This window comes from Micropterus dolomieu, linkage group LG01 (assembly GCF_021292245.1).
Source record: "Micropterus dolomieu isolate WLL.071019.BEF.003 ecotype Adirondacks linkage group LG01, ASM2129224v1, whole genome shotgun sequence".
Classification (NCBI taxonomy): domain Eukaryota; kingdom Metazoa; phylum Chordata; class Actinopteri; order Centrarchiformes; family Centrarchidae; genus Micropterus; species Micropterus dolomieu.
The window spans coordinates 3,914,138-3,932,594 of record NC_060150.1 but is presented as its reverse complement, the minus strand read 5'-3'; the positions used below and the strand labels follow the sequence as shown (position 1 = coordinate 3,932,594).

Genomic DNA, 18,457 nt, shown 5'->3' with positions numbered 1-18,457 from the left:
TTCTCTCTATTATAGATATTGTTTTCATCTTTATTGACCAATTTCAGACTGGTCCGTAATTTAAAGAGATGTTTATATTTTCACATTGCCTGCTGAGATACAGTGCTTGGAGGAAACAACATTTTGGAGGAAACAACATTTTGAAGAAGTGCTGAAACATATCTGCCATCTTGTGGTAACTAATGTTAAGTACAGGAACAATGTTACCAAGGGCTGCTGCCTGCCTCATTTATAATACTTAAAAAGGAAACATTCAAAATTAAAGCTTGTTTGAACTAGGTAATCCATCACAGCATGACGTGATGATGTCCTGTCATGTTATCTATTTCAATCAATCTTAAATAGTCAGTTCAGCCACAAAGAACATGTTAGTTTACGATAATATATTACTTTATTAATCACTTGTAGAGAAAATTCACATTGGCACAGCAGTACAGAGGAATGAAACAACAAGGAAGAAAATACAATAAAAGTACTGTATGATCAGTTACCATTCTATGAGTAAATAAATATATTTACACTATATACACACAACGTACACTCACATATAATAACATTATGTGCAGAGATAGATGTGATATGGGATGTTGTATGAGTTGCTCAAAGCATTGAAAAAATGCAATGTGTCTCATCAGAAACAGTGTTAGCACCTCAGGACCAAACCTTGGACAGTTTTAATATAAACTATTATTTGCATTTAAAAAAAAGAATTATGGGCCAAATGCCGACAGAGATGTTTGGCTTTAGGGCTATAGTTGGGTGTTAAAGAGAAAGTTTCCCTTTGTACTGGTAATTGTAGGATGAACCTCCAGGAAATTACTGAAATGTCCCTCAATTGATGACTGATGCTACAATTGAGTTATAAATCTCTACATGGACATCAAATTAGCTCCTGTCAAATTGTCTCTGAAGGCTAAGATCTATTTGAATTTGTTTGTTGAAATAAATAGCCTTTTGTAAAATAAACAGTATTTCTTATGGCCACTTGTTAATAGCCTTAAATAAGAAGTCAGGGTTAGGAAATGATTTTTAATCCATCCATCCATCCATTGTCAATCACTTATCCTGTAGTACAGGAGGGGCTGGAGCCAATCCCAGCTGACATGGGGTGAAAGGCGGGGTACACCCTGGACAGGTCGCCAGTCCTGATTTTTAATGTAATTTGATTAATTTATTTTAATTATTATAAAGGACTGCATCCATTCCACATGCCTATACTCATAATTAATATAAGTTTTTAATTCTCTACTACTATTCAGTTTGACACTTCTGTCAACACTGTAGCCTACATATCTAAATGTTTAGATTTGTGTATATATATCGCTATATATTCTACTAACTAATTTTCTATATTTATTTCTTAATATCTTGATATGAAAAGTAAGCAGCCTGAATTTCCTCTCAGGGATCAATAAAGTATTTCTGATTCTGACACAAAGCCATGAATCTCCTCACTGACACGGTAGGTGGCGGCATGAACCTTTAAAGTTAGTTTGCGACTCGCCAACAAACACAGAGAAGAAGAAGAAGAAGAATTAACAACCCACTCCCATTGGTTTAGGACGATTACGTCAACGCGCACTTGTTTGAATGAAGATGCGGAAGAGGCGTAAATGTAAAGTAAATAGAAGCTGCGGTGAAACCATCTGCTGTTTTGCAGTTTCAGAAAACTACCAACAATTGGTAACCGACCTCTCCGCATCTTTACTTCAAAAAGTCTGCTAACAGTAGCACATTCACAGCTAGAAGGTGGAAGTTAACGATAGCTTTTTAGCTGACGTTAAATTAACCGACCTCTAAAGTTGAAAAAGTTAATGTTACTTGTTTGCAGATATATTTAAGTACTTATTGGGCGTTAATGGGCCATTTGTGGAGGAACTGCATTATGAAATATAGCTAATTTAGTGCCTGTCATTTCTGTTCCTTTTCGAGAGCGCTTTAAAAAACACTGTTGAAAATGAGGCAGTTTAATGTTATTTTAATGAATTAAAAGTGCTTGCTTGGTTAACTACTTCTATGCCGAATTTACCGCAATAACCTCAAGATTCATAAATGGTATTATTTATTTAATTTGAAGTTGTTTTTTTTGTTAAAGACATTCTGTCATCTTTAAATTGCCCATTTTTTAAATTGAGATCCGCATCAACTTAATACTGTACTAACTGGAAGTCACTACTAACTCTAACGCCGTGCATATCGTTTTATTTCCTGCAGTGGGGTGAAACGATGGAGCAGGTAAGTCAACACTGACTAAAATAACATTAATATAGAGGCTTGTGTGTGGAGGGGAGGGGTTCAGAGAGATCATGTAGGAGTAAGTGGATCGCCTTTCATTCATTGAAGTGGCAGTTTCTCCTGCAGAAACTTGATCACTTGTTGGTTTTGAAAGGAGGCACCCAAGATGCAATGATAACAGCGATGCTCTTGCTAATTTTGCGCGGAGTGTAGGACTTTTAAGAATGGACATGGACAGAGGGACAGCTCATTTTTTGCAATCAAGAAATAAGACATATGTTTATTTGTGGACCTGCAGGCAGTTCCAGGTAGAGCTCAGATGTCTTTACCAGGTTCACACTGATGTGATGTTGTTCTGATGGGTTGTGTTTGTCTCTGTTGCAGCAGGAGCAAGTAGAGTGGGATGAAGTGAATAAACTTCTGCAGCATCATGGTTTTAAGCCAGCGCATTTTGCAGATCCTTTAGAGAATAAGAGCCTTTCGGGTAAGAGTCAGTGCTTCTAATTCCTTGCCAAAATATCAATTTCTAAATAAGATCTAATTAAATTAATTGAAGGAAATAACTAATTTTCTTCTTTGTAGCATTTCTCGCTCAGTAGTTTATTCTTGTCTGCATACTGTACATTTGGCTTTGGGAAGCTTGAGTTTTATACTCATTAGTGAAGCCTCTCGGTCCCGTGACTCCTCATGTGTCCTTAGATTTGGTTCTGCTGGACAAGAAGTCAGCTGGTGAGATCAGGACGACTCTGAGGACGATGCTCACAGACTCTGAGAGAAGGCAGACCCTCATCCAGGAGCTCATCAAGGCTAACAACCAACTCAAGTAAGTCAAACAATGATGCAGTCACTCATTCCCCTCAGATATGTTGATCTTTATACTAAGTACCAACCTCCTGGACCATCTGTTTCATTAATCACTGCCACCTTTTGCCCAAAACAGTGGCGTGTTCATTTGTGGTGAATGACAAAACGGCGGGGGTTAAAAATGTAAGGTTTTTAGAGGGTTTGAATCTGCATGGATGTCGTGATGAAGGCATGCAGGCACCTTACTTCACTTTGTCTTCCATTCAGAGAAATAACCCAGACATTTTAATTGCAGCAGCCATACATTAGTGTTATGTGAGGTACAAAGGCCCGATAATGTTGGTTAGTTTTGTTTGCTGCAACAATATTACAACGGCATTCAGGAACCAAGTGTGTTTTCATGCATATATTTATGTTATTCTGTTTTTATTTATGTTAATAAGGCCTACAAACACTTACAGGATGTGACTGTACAGCTACTGGAAACATACATCTTTTATTGCTGATGTTCAGCTCACTCTTAAGGTCCTGGGAGATGATTGTGCCCAGGAAGCGGAACACATAGTAATGGGGGAGGGTGGGACTGAACTCTTCCTGAAATCAGCAGGAATCATCTCCACTGCCTGCAGAGCATTGAGCTCCGGGTAGTTCTGGCTGCACCAGGTCACCAGATGGTCGATCTCCCACCTGTGGTCGGACCCATCCCCACCAGAGATGAGCCCAATGAGGGTGGTGTCATCCGCAAACTTCAGGAGCTTGACGGGCTGGTTACTGGAGTTGCAACTGAACGCAGCATTTTGGTGAACCAGTGCTTGTGTTCTGAGAGTCAGAGACACGTCTTCCCAGCTTCATGTGCTGCGTCCTGTCAGACAAGAAGTCAGCTGGGAGAGCTTGTCCAGCAGCAGAGCCGGGATGATGGTGTTGAAGGCTGAAATCCACAAACAGGATCCTGGCGTAGGTTCCTCGGGAGTCCAGGTGCTGGAGGATGAAGTGAAGGGCCACGTTAACTGCATCATCTACAGACCTGTTGGCTCTGTAGACGAACTGCGATGGCTCTATAGTCGTTAAGTCCTGTGGTCCTTGTTTTTTTGAGTACGGGATGATGGTGGAGGATTTTAAACAGGCTGGCACATGGCATGTACCCAGTGAGATGTTGAAGAATATCTGAGGCAGTTAATCGGCACAGTGCTTCAGGTTGGATGGAGGCCCCAGGTCCCTGCTCAGGGAGGTGATCGAGGGTCACGGGGGCTGGTGTCAGAACTGTCCTATTGTCTTTCAAAGCAATAGCAGGCCAGGTTGTTAATGGAGTGGGGGCCTTTAGGTTTCTAGTCTGGGGAAACTGAATTTTAACAACGTGTGCTAAAACACAGAGGCAGCCATCTGCAGCGCCATGTTGGCAATAGCAGTATGTAAACTCCATCATGTCCTCATCCTGGAATGTATGAAACAATTCAAAGTGAAGTAAAACAGTGGAAGCACAGCTGAGGGAATGCTCCAGTGCATACATGCCTGCAGCATGGATTACTGCAGGTGTATCTATTTAATAATGGATATGTAGTGTGTGTCGACCACCTGTCCTCCTGTCATCTAATCTCATCAGCATCAGATGAGTATCACAGAGATGCGCCTCCTGAGTGCTACAGCTCAGTGCAGGTATGAAGTGACGAAAGGGAAACCAGCTGACTGTATTACGGTCGTATTTCAGTCATTTAGTCAGATGAAATACTGTAGTTAGAAGCCTCTTGGGTTACATCACCATTAGTAAATCACATTCTGTGCTCTTTGTTTTCAATTTGGCTCTTGTGAGTCCTCCGTATTCATGGAAGCACATTAGTAGATCTTGGGAGTACTCTTTTAAACTGCGTAATACCGACAGTTTGCACCGAATGTCTCATTTTGTCATATATTTGTTTATTTGACAGCAAACTAACTGTAAATGAGACAGTTTTTCATCCATTGTCCCTGGCCAGTTTTTAAAATGGCAACCTAAAATAAAATGACTTATTACAGACAGATACGATGAATAATAATTAGTAACGACTAACTTGTTGCATTTTGAGAGTGAACCTTTTCTGTGTGTGTGTGTGTTTAGAGAGGAGGTTCATGAGCACATGGGTCGAGCAGCTCAGCAGTCTCAGAGGGCCGCAGAGCTGGAGGGGCTGCTGGACGTGGTAAAGACCAGAGTCCAGGACCTTGAGGACCGCTACCTCGGCAAGGCTGTCCATCAGCACAGCCACACGCAACAGCTGCAGCAGGAAAAACAAGAAGCACAGGTATGTCAACAGACTTACATGAAAGATAGATAGATATAGATATGATGCTCAGTTTGTACACACCGGATACATATATGATTCATTATCTTGGGAAATGTTATCTTTTTAGAAGCTGTGTCAGGTTCTGGAGGAGAAGCTGTCTAAACAGAGGGAGGAAACAGCTCAGCTTCAGAGGAAACTTTATTTCACCGTCAAAGAAGAAGAGCGACGATTGGCTCAACAGAGTCAGACTTTCCAGCGCATCTGCAACAAAGTCAGCCAGCAGAACTCCGCAGCAGACCAGCAGTAAGAACGTGATATCTTCTCTTTGCTGGCTTGTAAAATATGAGCACATGGTGATTTTATCAAAGGTATTGATTCTTTTGTTAGTATTGGTTGCATTAGGCTATGGCAGCATGAAGTATGTGAGGCGTGGGGCTAGGAGAGTCGGACACTTATGAGTTCAAACTGTTGAATGTTTGCAGAAATTGTACCTTAAGGTCCAATTACTCGCTTTTTCCCCAGCTTTCAAATGCATCATGCAGACTTCCTCAGACAGATGTCTGTGATTGAGTTGATTGCTACATGTTTTCTGGTGCTTCTGTCTGCAGGGTGTTGGATGTGATTGACTTCTATGAAACTAAAATGACTCAGATGATGGATGAGCTCAGGTAAGCGTGCTTCCCAAACACTGGCTTCAGAGTAGAATATTATGAGGCTGTAGTGGCAGGTGGCATAGTTCAGTGGACTGCTGCCTTTGTTGGCTCACTGTAGCCCAGATCAACCTGGCATTGTGTTTACGCTGGCTGCATCCTGTCAGGCACACTGTGTTAGTCACTAGTATGCTAGAGCAGTGATTCCCAGCCCAACAAGGGCAATAAACCTAAAAAATAGCAAGATTACAACTGGGGCAGGAAGAAAAAACAAAAATTTCTGAACAAAATCCGATTAACTTGTTTTTTTTGCTCTGCTAAGCTTTTTATTTTCACCCCAGATCTGTGAAAGGACGACCAGAAGGATCTCAAGTGGCTCATCAGACAAGAATCAAGAAGGCGTCCAGTAATGTTACTCCATCTTTCAAAACCATTCTGAAGGTACCGTGAGAAATGTTTATTTATTTTCAAAGTAGTTTCCCCTGAAGCCGCAGGTAACACTCTTGCGTTTCTTCAGGCGTACCAAGAACAGCAAAAGGAAAGCAAAGCTGAGATAGAAGAGCTAAAGAGGGAGACGGAGCGCCTGAAGCAAGAGTTGCAGACAAGGTGCGTGTTCATCCAGCTTGAAGCAAGTGCATGTGCCGGCGTATCAGTATTCATGCCGACTGTGTTCATCTGCGCAGGCCGACACTCAGAGAAGTGAAGATCTACAAACACAAGCTCCGCCGTTTGGAGGGGTTACACAAACAAAATAACACAAGGTAGGAACACCAGTGAGTGAAAGACTGCTGTAAATCTACTCGCTGTGCCCAAGATGTGAGGAGGGCAGCTATATCTGTGTATCAGATGCATGATGCCTTCAGGTGTGGTTGTGTTACCATGTAAATAAGAATACCACGTTCATAAGAGTCCATTTAAACCATTCACTGATGTGGTTATTATGGCTTGGTTGTCATAGTTTTGAGTTTTGGAAGTTGTGACGTATTCCAGGGTTTTTTTCGTGGAGGTTTCTTTAAAAAAAATGTTTTAAAATTTATGCTTTCACTGTTTTTTTTTTTGTTTGTTTTTTTTTGTCCAAGTTAAAAGAAAAGAAGATGGCCATTCACTGTATTTAATGTCATAAATTTCAGAAACATAACTGTTTATTATTCCTATAGATTCTTAGTTCCTGAAACACAAATCTTTATTATTTTACATGCACTCTACCGGTCAAAAGAAATAACAGACATTTTTAGATATACTTAATTTAATTGTTAATTTTATGTTTGTTCATTATTTCACTGTAGGATCAACCGATGACCAGCTGCTCTGTCTTCCTTCATTTATTTTTAGTTTTTTAGTGGCAATATTGCACAAACAAAGCTTCTGAGAGTGTATTAACACAGGCTGTTCCAAGGTTGGGACAGCTGTAGAAATTCGAAGTGTTAATGAAGGATATTTAAAGTGCCTATAAGCTGTGACAAGTAGATTTTGCTAAAGGGGTCGTAAGCCCAACCTGTTCTTAAGCTTTTTAAAGCACAGTGAACATATCTGCCGCACTGGGCAAGCGAATGAAGGGCCAAACTCTTTAACTATTGGATTGTAAGTGTCCAGGGACTGATTTAATCAGAAGCACCACCCATCTTTGCAGATTGCCTAAAGAAGACGACACAACTGAGACCAGTGAGAGCATCAGTGACCAAGCCAGGGAGGCCGGCCTGTGTGGCCACTATCACCATGTAAGCATACTATTTGATTCCACAAGGAAGGTTTCCTGTCTTCTCTCTACTGGGGTTCAACCCTCATTTTCTAAAATATGATTTCCTAACTGAACATAACTTTCTTTTTTTCTTTTTTTTTTTACTTCTCCTGAATTCCAGCTGTTGAATGAGATCAGTGCTGTTGTGACCAATCCCAGCGCTCCGTTACGACTGCACAGACAGAAACCCTCCTCTGTTGGTTTGGAGCCGGCTGAGTTTCAGACTCTCCTCCCCTCTCTGGAAGTCTGGGCCCAGCAGCTCCACCTACTGAAGGTAAACGCCACTATCAGTATCTTCACCCCAGTATAAGCGAGCTTCTTGCTGATCATTCAGAATGTGTCTCCAGATTTTCTACCTTTACCTTTCTTTTCATATGTGTATATTGGCAGGATCTGCAGCAGGGTTTAAACAAACTGAGTGACAGGCTGATGCCCTGGCAGCCGTCTCATGGTGGCTGTAACGCTGCGGAAGCTGTGAAGGTGGAGGACATGATGTTGCTGGTGGACACCATGCTGGAAAACGCCTCCACTGACAATGAGAAAGTAGGACACTACTTTGTTCTACTTGCTCAAGGTGTTGTTTAATACGTTCCATGGTGCTTTGATGGCCGTATGCACTTGTAGCAGCCTTTGAGACCTGCTGCAAGTGCCCCTTTTATAGCTCTAATCAACCCAGATCCAGGACAAGCCAGGCAACGTACTGTATTTAAACGTGTTTTTAACTGTTTGCTAGGTGCTGAGGAGTCCCACTCGATACACTCTGGGCTCCATGGTGTCTCACTTCCAGAAGCTGTTTGACGTGACCTCCCTCAGCGGAGTGTACCCGCGTATGAACGAGGTCTACACCAGGCTGGGAGAGATGACCAACACCATGAGGAATCTCCGAGATGAGCTACAGCTAGGTAACATTCAGCTGGAATCTGAGCCGGTCAGTGCTGGGTGTTTGCACAGCAGGAATGAAATGACTGAGTTGCTGTTTGTGGTGTTGTTTCAGACAGCAGGGCTCCTTCTTCAGAGGTGGTGAACCAGGTGGCCAGACTTGTTTCCTCCACGGGTCACGCTGCTGGTTTCCATGATCTGCTGGCAGATGTTGACATCGACAGGTTCACATACACAGAAACCACACATATTATCTGGAATATCAAAGGCTTTTACTGCAGGGCTGAAGTTTTCTTTCTCTTTGCTTTTGTTTTCCAGCATCATCGTCAAAGTGAAGCAGCACGAGGAGTTCTTTCCTTCTTTCCATGCCCTCATTATGGACATTTTACAGACTCTGGGTAAGTATCAAACACTAATCTGAATATCATGTCATAAACAGGGCTTAATGTGAATCTTCATGTGGCTGAATCTTCTACTTTGTGTTTCAGGAGTGAGTCAGCTGGACGACATCCTTCCAGCTCTGCAGTCTTTGAAACAAACTGCCTAATGACACGCTGTTTTGTTAAATGTAATGTTTGTGGTTCGTTAGATTTTCGTTTTTAATAAAAGACTTTAAACTCTCCATATGCACAGTGTGTGAGATGTTGAAGTGTAGTCGGGTAAAATTCTCATGGTTTTCCCTGCCCAGCATGCATCTCTCAGAACGGCCGGGGGGGAGACACGGCCCCTCCCCGACCCTGTTACTTCAGGAATGTCTCAAATGATCCAGGTACTGGCAACGGATGGGATTTGAACCCGGAGACGCCGCACCAATGGCACAGACAATCTCAACACACCACCGAATACCCTTCACAATGGCGCCATCTCTCTGGGCGCTTTTATCACTTCACATTAGGAGTTGCGCCTTAAAATTCACTGAGCCATGATAAGGATCAAACCCACAACCTCTGAACTTCAAAGCCAGCCGCCATCTCCCCAAGCTACAGGACCAGACACTTTAACTTTCTTTCGTAGAGCTCTTGACTTTTTCTTTTCTGGCAGTTGCGCTTCAAAAATCACTGAGCATCGAACCCAGAACCTCCATGAAGTGCTTTCACCTTGAGCTATCTGACCAGACACTTCACCTGTATTTCTTAGAGCTCTTGACTTTTTCTTTTAGGAGTTCAACTTCAAAACTCACTGAGCCTCCATAAGGATTGAACCCACAACCCCTGAACCTCAAACTCGCCCGCTACCAGGCTGAGCTATTGGACAAGAAAGATGCGCTGCGTTTCCTGGTGCTTTTCACTCTTTCATTTAAACATCAGCTTTTTAAAATATTTATCATCAGCTGAGATTCTAACCCAGATAAGATATCCACACAGCCCTCTATCAACCTGAGTTAACGGCCTGCAGACCTTCGAGCTCTCCTCTGTGGTGAATTTCATCTACAGCAGCATTCAGTCGAATCCACAACCTTTAAAGATCAGGTATCTTTTTCCAGATACTGTCTATTCCTTTTACCTTATGGCATCAACACCGAAGAGCTCACAAGTCTTTGGGTTGGACATCAGTTTTTAAAATGGAGGGTCAATCAGGGAGTTCTGGTTCCTGTAGGATAAGAACGTATTTTTTTATCAAACTTTATTTGAACATAACAAAGTACAAAGACAAACTCCCTGTAGTACAAACTGGACAATGTTTCCAGTCCAAGGTGAATCACACTTCACAAGGATGTATGTAATATGCAGTATAACTATATTTACAGTTACATACCTTTATTTACAGTTATTTAAATGTATTTACAGTTAAAAAAACTATTTATTGTTGATTATACTTTAGTAACATTTTCAATGGGGGACTTTTACTTAAATATTTTTAGTGTGGCATTAGTACTTAAGTACCACAATCCAAAATGATGATTTTGCTTCATTCTGTCAGTTTTAAGATTTCAAGTTATTTTGTAACTTTCATAAAATGTACAAAACAATCTTTAATAATATATTTTTTTTATCTATTAAAATCTATCTATAATAATCTATTTTATATATAGTCCATGAACCGCACATCTGTGTTAGCATTTTCCATTTAAAAGTTTAACTGAGTATATTAAATCATATATCATTTGAAAGTTTGTTTTCTATAGCACAATATTAGTTCATTTATCCTAATTAGCCTATATATCTATAAGCGATGTGTTCATGTGACAAACAGTAATGTTTATTCTAAGTTTCTAATTAGCATTAGCTAATCTTTAACAGCTGTTTTCTCAAAATGGCAAAAAAACGGAAAAAGGGCTCCATCACATATTATATATAGTATATTTTTAATAAATGCATGGAAAAACAATATTTTGATAAGCCGTTCTGTAAATGTCTGGCTGTTTGGTATATTATCACAAACAAAAGAAAAATGTGTGCTGGAAAATGGATTTGTGTGATATGCAAATCAGTGCATATTTAATGAGGAAATAACTTATTTGCATAGGCTCATAAAAAAAGATTAAACATAAAAAAGTAACCTAATTAAAAAAAGAAAAAATGCTTCTATGTATGTATCAGCTTGTAAAGTTTCATTGTGATATGTGAATCTTTTTCAAACATAATCATGTCGAGACGTGTCAATAATTTTTAAGTTTATAACAACAATTATAACGTTTTTAATTATTCAACCCCCCCCCCCCCAACAAATGAAATGGTACGGCCGGGTAGTGGATTCAGTCGCGTGGAGGCGGGGAGCGTCTGATGGTAGAAATAAAACACAGAGAAAAGGTGGACCTCAGTCTTGGGCAACGTTAGGATCTACTTTTTTAATTTCTACACCGAGGGATAGCTCGGTGGATGTGTCGGTACGGGACGGGAGCCTACGGCAGGCAGGAGAGCATGTCCGTCGCTACAGCGTGATAAAACTGTTAAAAAGTGGTCGTATTAGTGGTTTTTTTTACAATGGCTGCAGAGTGTACTCAAGAGGCGATTCTGGGGTTTCTGAAGGACAAAGGGGGCAAAGTGAAAAACACGGATTTAATTGAGCATTTTAAGGCTGTGTTCCCCGAGGAGCCTGAGAAGAGGGCGGCTGTGCGCGAGAGGTTTAAAAACCACGTTGACGACGTTGCTTTCGTGAAAACGGAGAGTGGAGTTAAGTATGTCTGCCTTAAGAAAAAGTTTCGCTGCTCAGTGAAGGGTGTCAGCAACGGGACGGATAGGGAGCCAGCTCACCGTTATTATCCCGCAGACAGCAGGCGGGTTAGTGGGAATGACGCAGTGGCGGATGCGGCCCCGCAAAGCCCCGCCGGCGGTGACGTTCAGCAGCAGGTAACACCTGCCTCAGGTCTCGGAAGTGACAAGCAGGTGACATTTCCGCATGGTTTGTCTCCTGCAATCATTTTGCCGGACAAAACGGATGACAAAAGTAAGAGTCATAAGTTTGTTTGTGTAGTTGAGGAGGTGGGCAGCAGCTCAGGTGAGATGGGGAACAGAGAAAGCTTTCGAAAAGAGAGGAAGGAGTCCAAGAAGGAGCGTGTTGGAAAAGGGCCTGACATACCAGAAATTGCAGTGATTGAAGCTTCGCCTCTCCCTGCAGCGGGACCCGTGTTCACCCTGCCTGGGCCTGTACAAACTGGTATTACAGGACAGGTAGACGCGGCCACCTCTGGACTCGATCCCAAAGACCGGCAGGTTGAGACTGAGTCTCAAACAGTAGACGGCCTGAAGGAAGCGGAGCAGATTAATGTGGCGACCAGGCGGCGAAACACTAAAGGATCCAAGCACAGATTCAGACAGCAGCAGCCAGACGAAGAGAAAGATGAACGGCAGTTGGATGAGCGTAGTTTGTCTGGGAGTGAAGGGAACATCACCCCGATAAGCAGCCGCAAACACTTCATCAAGGTCATGGTGAGCAGATCCCCCCAGTTGAGGCGGAGCATGGTGTTACGTAACTCTGTTCACCTGTCCTCCAGGGATGACAGTGACTCCGTTTCCTTGGCTTCCTCCAACCAGGACGACGACAGGGCCTCAGTCGCTCTGGACCCGCTGGAGCATGAGTGGATGGTGTGTGCTTCCGACGGGGAGTGGGGCAGCATGTACGGCCTCCTCACCCAAGAGCCCAGCCTCGTCCTGAGGAAGGACTTTGTCACCGGTTTTACTTGCCTGCACTGGGCGGCCAAGCACGGCAAGCCTGAGCTGATAGCCCTGATCATCAACTTCGCCAAACAGCACAATGTTCCCATCAGCGTTGATGTTCGATCCAACACCGGCTACACGCCGCTGCACATCGCTGCCATGCACAACCACATGGAGGTGGTGAAGCTCCTGGTGGGGGCCTACAACACAGATGTGGAGATCAGAGACTACAGCGGGAGGAAGGCCTGCCAGTACCTCACTGACAACGTGAGTGTGGACATACGGGACATCATAGGAGCATACGAGTGTTCTGAGTCAGAGAACGCCGACCCCAGGGATGGAGGCCGCTGGAGGTTCTCTAAGGTTCTCCAGTCTAACCTGAAGCCGCTCAGGCTCCTCAACCCCAGTAACTGTGACTCTGTGGACGGGGAGTCCCAGCCCCGAGAGAAACCCCTCAGGAGGAAGTCTTCGCTCAGCAGGATGAAGCCCAAACTGCAGAGGCTCCGCGCGAGGACGTCTCAGATTGTCCACAGCACGTCGTTCCGTGACTCAGAGGAGCTGGACGGGTCTGCGAAAGGTTCCTTCAAGTCCAGACCCAAGACACATTTCTTTGGGTGAGATCGGTACTGACACAGGACAGGAAACGGTGTACAGGGATGTCGACAGGTACAGAATTTTTGCAGAAATGTGGCAAAAGACAATTTTTTTGTTGCATTGGAAAAACTGGGTCACAAGAACAAATCGCAGCTTCTTTTTTTTTTTTTTACGGTGCAGCTGATTCTTTGCGTTGAATACAGCATCTCAAAATGTGTAAAACAATCAACAAATCCTTTTTTCCTTGATGTCTTCCTATCGACAGCTAGTAGTCACATACATTTGTTTTCATTTACTCCGGTCAAAGGTTTTAGAACGGCCACGTCTTTCTAGTTTGTATGTAAATATAAGTCCAGTGAAAAAAACCTTGATGACACCAAAGTAAGCAGCAAACCGACAAAGTTAAAAACAACATTCACACCACCAAAACAGACATTTTCAGATATAAAATTAACAAAAATTAAGGAGTTTTGTTCAGTATTTCACTGTAGGATCAACTGGTCTGTTTTCCTTTATGCCTTTCTAGTTGCAATATAGTCCAAATGAAGCTTCTGAGGGTGTATTAACAGGCTGTTCCAAGGTGTGTACACATCGGAACAGCTGCAGAAATTTGTTTTTGCATCAAGGCATTTCAAGTTCTTCATTTACTTCCATTGCTGCAGAATAACCAAAGAAGGTAACAACAAAGTTAAGGCTGTGTTAAAACACACTTTGTTTGTACAATATTGCTACTAGAAAGGCAGTTAATGAAGGAAGACAGACCAGGTGTGCATCTGTTGATCCTACAGTTAAATAATAAACAAACACATACATACACAACAATACAATTTAATTGTTAATTTTATCTCTGAAAACGTCTCATTTTTGGTGACATAACCTTTGTTTTTAACTTTGGCAGTTTGCTGCTTTCCTTTTTTACCATTTAAAGGTTTTTCTCTGGGCTTGAACTACTTATATTTCAATACAAACTAGAATAATGGGGCTGTTCTTAAACTGTTGACCGGCAGTGTAAATGCAAATATATTTGTTTTTATTTAACCAGGTGATCTCATTGAGATCACCTGGCAGCATACTGACAGAGCAGAGTTACAGAGTTACCAGACACACCTGCAAAAACCAAAGGACGTTCAACGACTCTTTAAGATCTACAAATAAACACTAAGACTAATTAAAAGTACAGTTGTTACATAGGTTTAAAGGAATTAGTTATTTTAAAAGCAGTGACAACAATTTATAGCGTCTAGTTCCAAGTCTTTCGTATATAATAATGGTAGCCCAGGCAAAAATGCAATTAAGCCTCTTAGCAGCGCACTTAATTGGTATTTATTTTAGTTTTTCCTCTTTCAGGTAGTTTTGTTCATTCTGAAAATGCTTTTCCACTACAGAATCATCGCAGTGGGATCATCCCACTGACATACTCATTTTTGGCTCCATGATCTATCACAAATGCACATTGTGTTACAAAAGCTAGATTAGATGTTAGCGCATACTGTAGATGGTGACGCGACTGCGGGTCAGCCTGCTTCTCTTTATCCTCTAAAGCCTCTTGACCTTGAGTCTGTAATCGTGACCACTGCTGGCAGATTTCTGTGTCACAAGGGGGTCGTGTGACGCCAGAGCAGTGGCATTGAGAGAGAGGTTGGTCTTGCTTTTCATATTTTACATGGCCAACATTTTAATGGTGACTCAACATTTGGGGCTAACAGGCGTGTCCTGGAATTACAAAAGCCATCTGGAGAGGGTTAAATCCAGTAAATCCTCTGGTTAAGAAACCGCACAGCACTGACGTTTACACACGGTTTACTCAACAGGGATGTTGCAGAACGTACAATATTCTGCTTTAATAAATGTGTCGCCAGACTGGAAAACAACACGATCAAAACAACCCCAACCAAGCACAGAAACACTTTGTCCAGTCATGAAATGGTACTTAGTAGTAATCCGGTGACACAGCAGGGTTATGAATCACACATGTAATCCACAGCATGCTGCCTCAGGTCAGAACCTGACCCACTGAACAGGCTCTGCATATAAAGCTGCGCTAAGGTTCTCACCTGGAAGCCCGAGGAGATGAAGGTTTAAATGCTCACATTTCTTTATTGAAGGTGCATTTAATAATGGTGTCATAGGTGCAACCTCAAAAATACCGTGGAAAAGTTCACTGTGAGCGCCAGAACCAGACTGAGAGATTAAAGGTTCAGGAAACCTTCGCAGGTGTTTTGAGTTAACTAGCTGATTAGAGATCTTCTCAGGTCGACACTTCTGTATTATAAATGATTTATTTTAACATTTTGAGCTACTGGAGTTTTGATTTCTATGAGCTGTAAGCCGTAATCTTCAAAATTAAAACAAAAAAAAAGGCTTGAAATATTTCACTTTAGGTGTAATGAAGCTAGAATACATGAAAATAGAACTTTTTGAGTTAAATTACTGAAGAAAATGAACTTTTCCATGATACTCTAAGTTTTTGAGATGCACCTGTATGTCCAGTGATGGTGTGTAAGGACAGACTGGATCAGTGGATCATCTCGCTTTTTTAAAATCTGTCCAGTGTTTCCACATGCCTCTCAACCTGTTCAGGGTCTACAAGAAGTAATTATACAGCACAGTTCATTTATTCCGATACTGTCTGGACAGAGGATATAATATCCTTTAATTTGGCCTAATAAGTGACTGCACACTTAATGTAGTCTCCAGTGGAACCAGGCTATATCTTGACCAATATATCAGTATTGGTGTATATGTCAGCTGATAAGTACAAACAGTACAGTATATTTCAGTAGAGAAATGTCAAATATATATTATGTTTGAGGTCAAAACAGTGTTTTCATTAGATAGTCTGTCCACCAGAAAAGTAATTTCAGGGATGTTTCTGCTCTGTATTAACTCAAATATCGGTTTGAGATCAAATTAAAATTTTCACTTTAAGGGTGAATTCTAGTTTATGTGTATGTGTATGTGCCACAGTGTATGGAAGCCGCTTCCTGCCGAGTATTTGAATCAGTCGTAACGCTCGGACTGGCCAAACTAGAAGTATCTCATCATTTTGACATTAAAAGATGTTACGTATTTTCTCACAGTATTGTGTTTTAGAATTGACTTTACCAAGTCATCATTTTTAGATACTCATGAGAATTCATATTTTTATATCATTCCTAACTTTTTATGTATTTGTTGATTTCGGTGTGGCATTGCGTAGCTTTCTTCTTCAGGAATGGAGGCCCATACTAAGCGGTGCTTAAAGGAAAAGCTGGCTGCATCGCATTGTATTTAAGTTGGAAATTGATTAATACAGTGTGACGTTGCTCATTTCTATGTAACAAATCATCATAGATTATTTTTGTACCTACGATTTTCCCTGACTCGATGGCACCTTTTAATCTTTTTTATTACATCTTTGCACATTTGAACAAAATCAGCTCTTAGACTTGCACATTATAATCTGGTACATAACAAAGCTTTGCTTTTGAAGAGCTCAAACAAAAGTGACTGTTTACTCGGGTTACTTGTACTTACGGGGGCTGTTTTAATGATTTGTATGTTTGATTACAGATTTAATAAATAACACTGCACATCATTGCACTTGAATAAAAGACTTTGTTTGTGATTTGACCTTCGGTATGTGCTAATATCAACATATGAATGATTTCTGTGCTGCCAAAAATCAGTTATAGGGGTTTTCAGAGGTCCATTAGGAGCTTTTGAGGGCTCCAGTTAAATTATCACTAATTGCTTTGCCAAATAGTCTTTGACAAATCTATTTTCAAACCACTTTCTGAAGCTTTTTACAGACTGTCTTCATTAGTGAACACTGAGATGCAGTTTAAAGCTCCAGAAAAGGTTATTAAACTATTATTCCCGCAGTTCAGAGTCCTTAAGTGAAGAATAAACTTTCACGGCCTGGAAAATGAACAGTTCCAACATCTTGTGGAAAGCCTGATTTGGGGATTTGCTCGCATTCAACCGCAAGAGTATTAGTGAGGTCCAACACTGATGTTGGGCGACGAGGTCTGGCTTGCAGTCAGTGTTCCAGTTTCGTCCCAGAGGGATGGTGTTGCAGTCAGGGCTCTGTGCAGGGCCAGTCAAGTTGTCTCAGACTATACCAGACCTGGCTTTATGCACAGGAGCATTGTCATGTTCGACCAGGAAAGCACCGAACACAAAGTTACAAGAACACCACTGCAACGCAAAAGTGCACTAAAGACCTGTGTCCTGTCCCTATACTTTTGGTCATTTGGTGAATGTTCAGTGTAGAAAGTTAGATAATCTTTCAGTATGCATCAAGTTGTTGCTAGTTCACTCACTAGATGGCACTATAGCGGAAACTTTATTCTGAAGGCTCGCCTACAGCAGAATCACTTTTCCTGCTCTGCGTGACTTGTGACTCACCAGAGGTGGATCATGCATCATCTTTGGCTGCTCCACATAATGACAGTTTGTGCTGAATGAATGCTTTTCACTGTGCCTTAAATTCTCCCAGAGTGAGCTGGCCTTCACGTGATTGAAAAACACTCCCATGTTTTGGCTGAGTGAATTCTTGAGAAAGCTTTATGGATAACTTCTGGAGAATGACGTTATCAGCGTAAGTTGCATTATGCGCCAGAAGCAGCGAATATCTTTCTTTAAGTGTATATTTTTAAAGAGAAGAGAAGCTTGAATTGAACTTTCAGCCTGTCCAGACTAGAAAATGAGACATCTCCTCACAATTGTTTCCCTGTCAGACATAATGTGTCCATCAGCTCTCCACCAAATTCTGTTTTTGTGTTATTTTACTAAAAATTATAGCAAAAACAACATACATTGTTTTATACATTTATTATATTTGTACAGTTAATAAAATATCAGGTGGTTCAGACTCTAAAAGGTAATTTTTTTATTAGCAATCAACACATTCTTGCAAAGTGGTTCGTCTTTCTAAATCTGTATAATTACTGTAAACAGACTAATTTACAGGAGTTAAATTAATACACTGGAAAAATCATAGTAAACCATTTGTGCGCATTATAAAATCATAAAGTCTCCATATGAAATGTATACAGTACATTTAACAAAAATAGCCCAGAGGATATTACACAGTGTCTTACATTAATAAGAAGTAAAGTAAGAAAGCAACCTGGACAGTAACTGCTACACAGATGAAGGACAGTCTGGTAGGTATTTTACCACGTTTTCACGGCATAGAAATAAACACATTAAAATACATAT

The 18,457-nt window shown here is 41.4% G+C and overlaps 2 protein-coding genes across 3 annotated transcripts; both read left to right on the top strand.

Moving 5' to 3' along the window:
• The first annotated feature begins 1,558 nt into the window (after nucleotides 1–1,558).
• cep70 (centrosomal protein 70) lies at nucleotides 1,559–9,185 on the top strand. 2 transcript variants are annotated; one of them, XM_046048947.1, is made up of 17 exons: nucleotides 1,559–1,683; nucleotides 2,215–2,235; nucleotides 2,620–2,719; nucleotides 2,935–3,058; nucleotides 5,132–5,312; nucleotides 5,422–5,597; nucleotides 5,903–5,962; nucleotides 6,286–6,385; nucleotides 6,462–6,550; nucleotides 6,628–6,705; nucleotides 7,575–7,662; nucleotides 7,804–7,956; nucleotides 8,073–8,225; nucleotides 8,416–8,584; nucleotides 8,677–8,785; nucleotides 8,880–8,959; nucleotides 9,050–9,185. In XM_046048947.1, the coding sequence occupies exons 1-17, from the start codon at nucleotides 1,591–1,593 to the stop codon at nucleotides 9,106–9,108; spliced, it is 1,833 nt and encodes a 610-aa protein (XP_045904903.1). In that variant the 5' UTR covers nucleotides 1,559–1,590; the 3' UTR covers nucleotides 9,109–9,185. The 2 variants fall into 2 exon arrangements, with proteins under 2 accessions (XP_045904903.1, XP_045904910.1); XM_046048954.1 differs by lacking the exon at nucleotides 1,559–1,683 and adding an exon at nucleotides 1,696–2,055.
• Nucleotides 9,186–11,339: 2,154 nt separating this feature from the next.
• LOC123969126 (ankyrin repeat domain-containing protein SOWAHC-like) lies at nucleotides 11,340–13,415 on the top strand. Its single transcript, XM_046046231.1, has one exon. The coding sequence runs from the start codon at nucleotides 11,486–11,488 to the stop codon at nucleotides 13,274–13,276; it is 1,791 nt and encodes a 596-aa protein (XP_045902187.1). The 5' UTR covers nucleotides 11,340–11,485; the 3' UTR covers nucleotides 13,277–13,415.
• The last annotated feature ends 5,042 nt before the right edge of the window (nucleotides 13,416–18,457 follow it).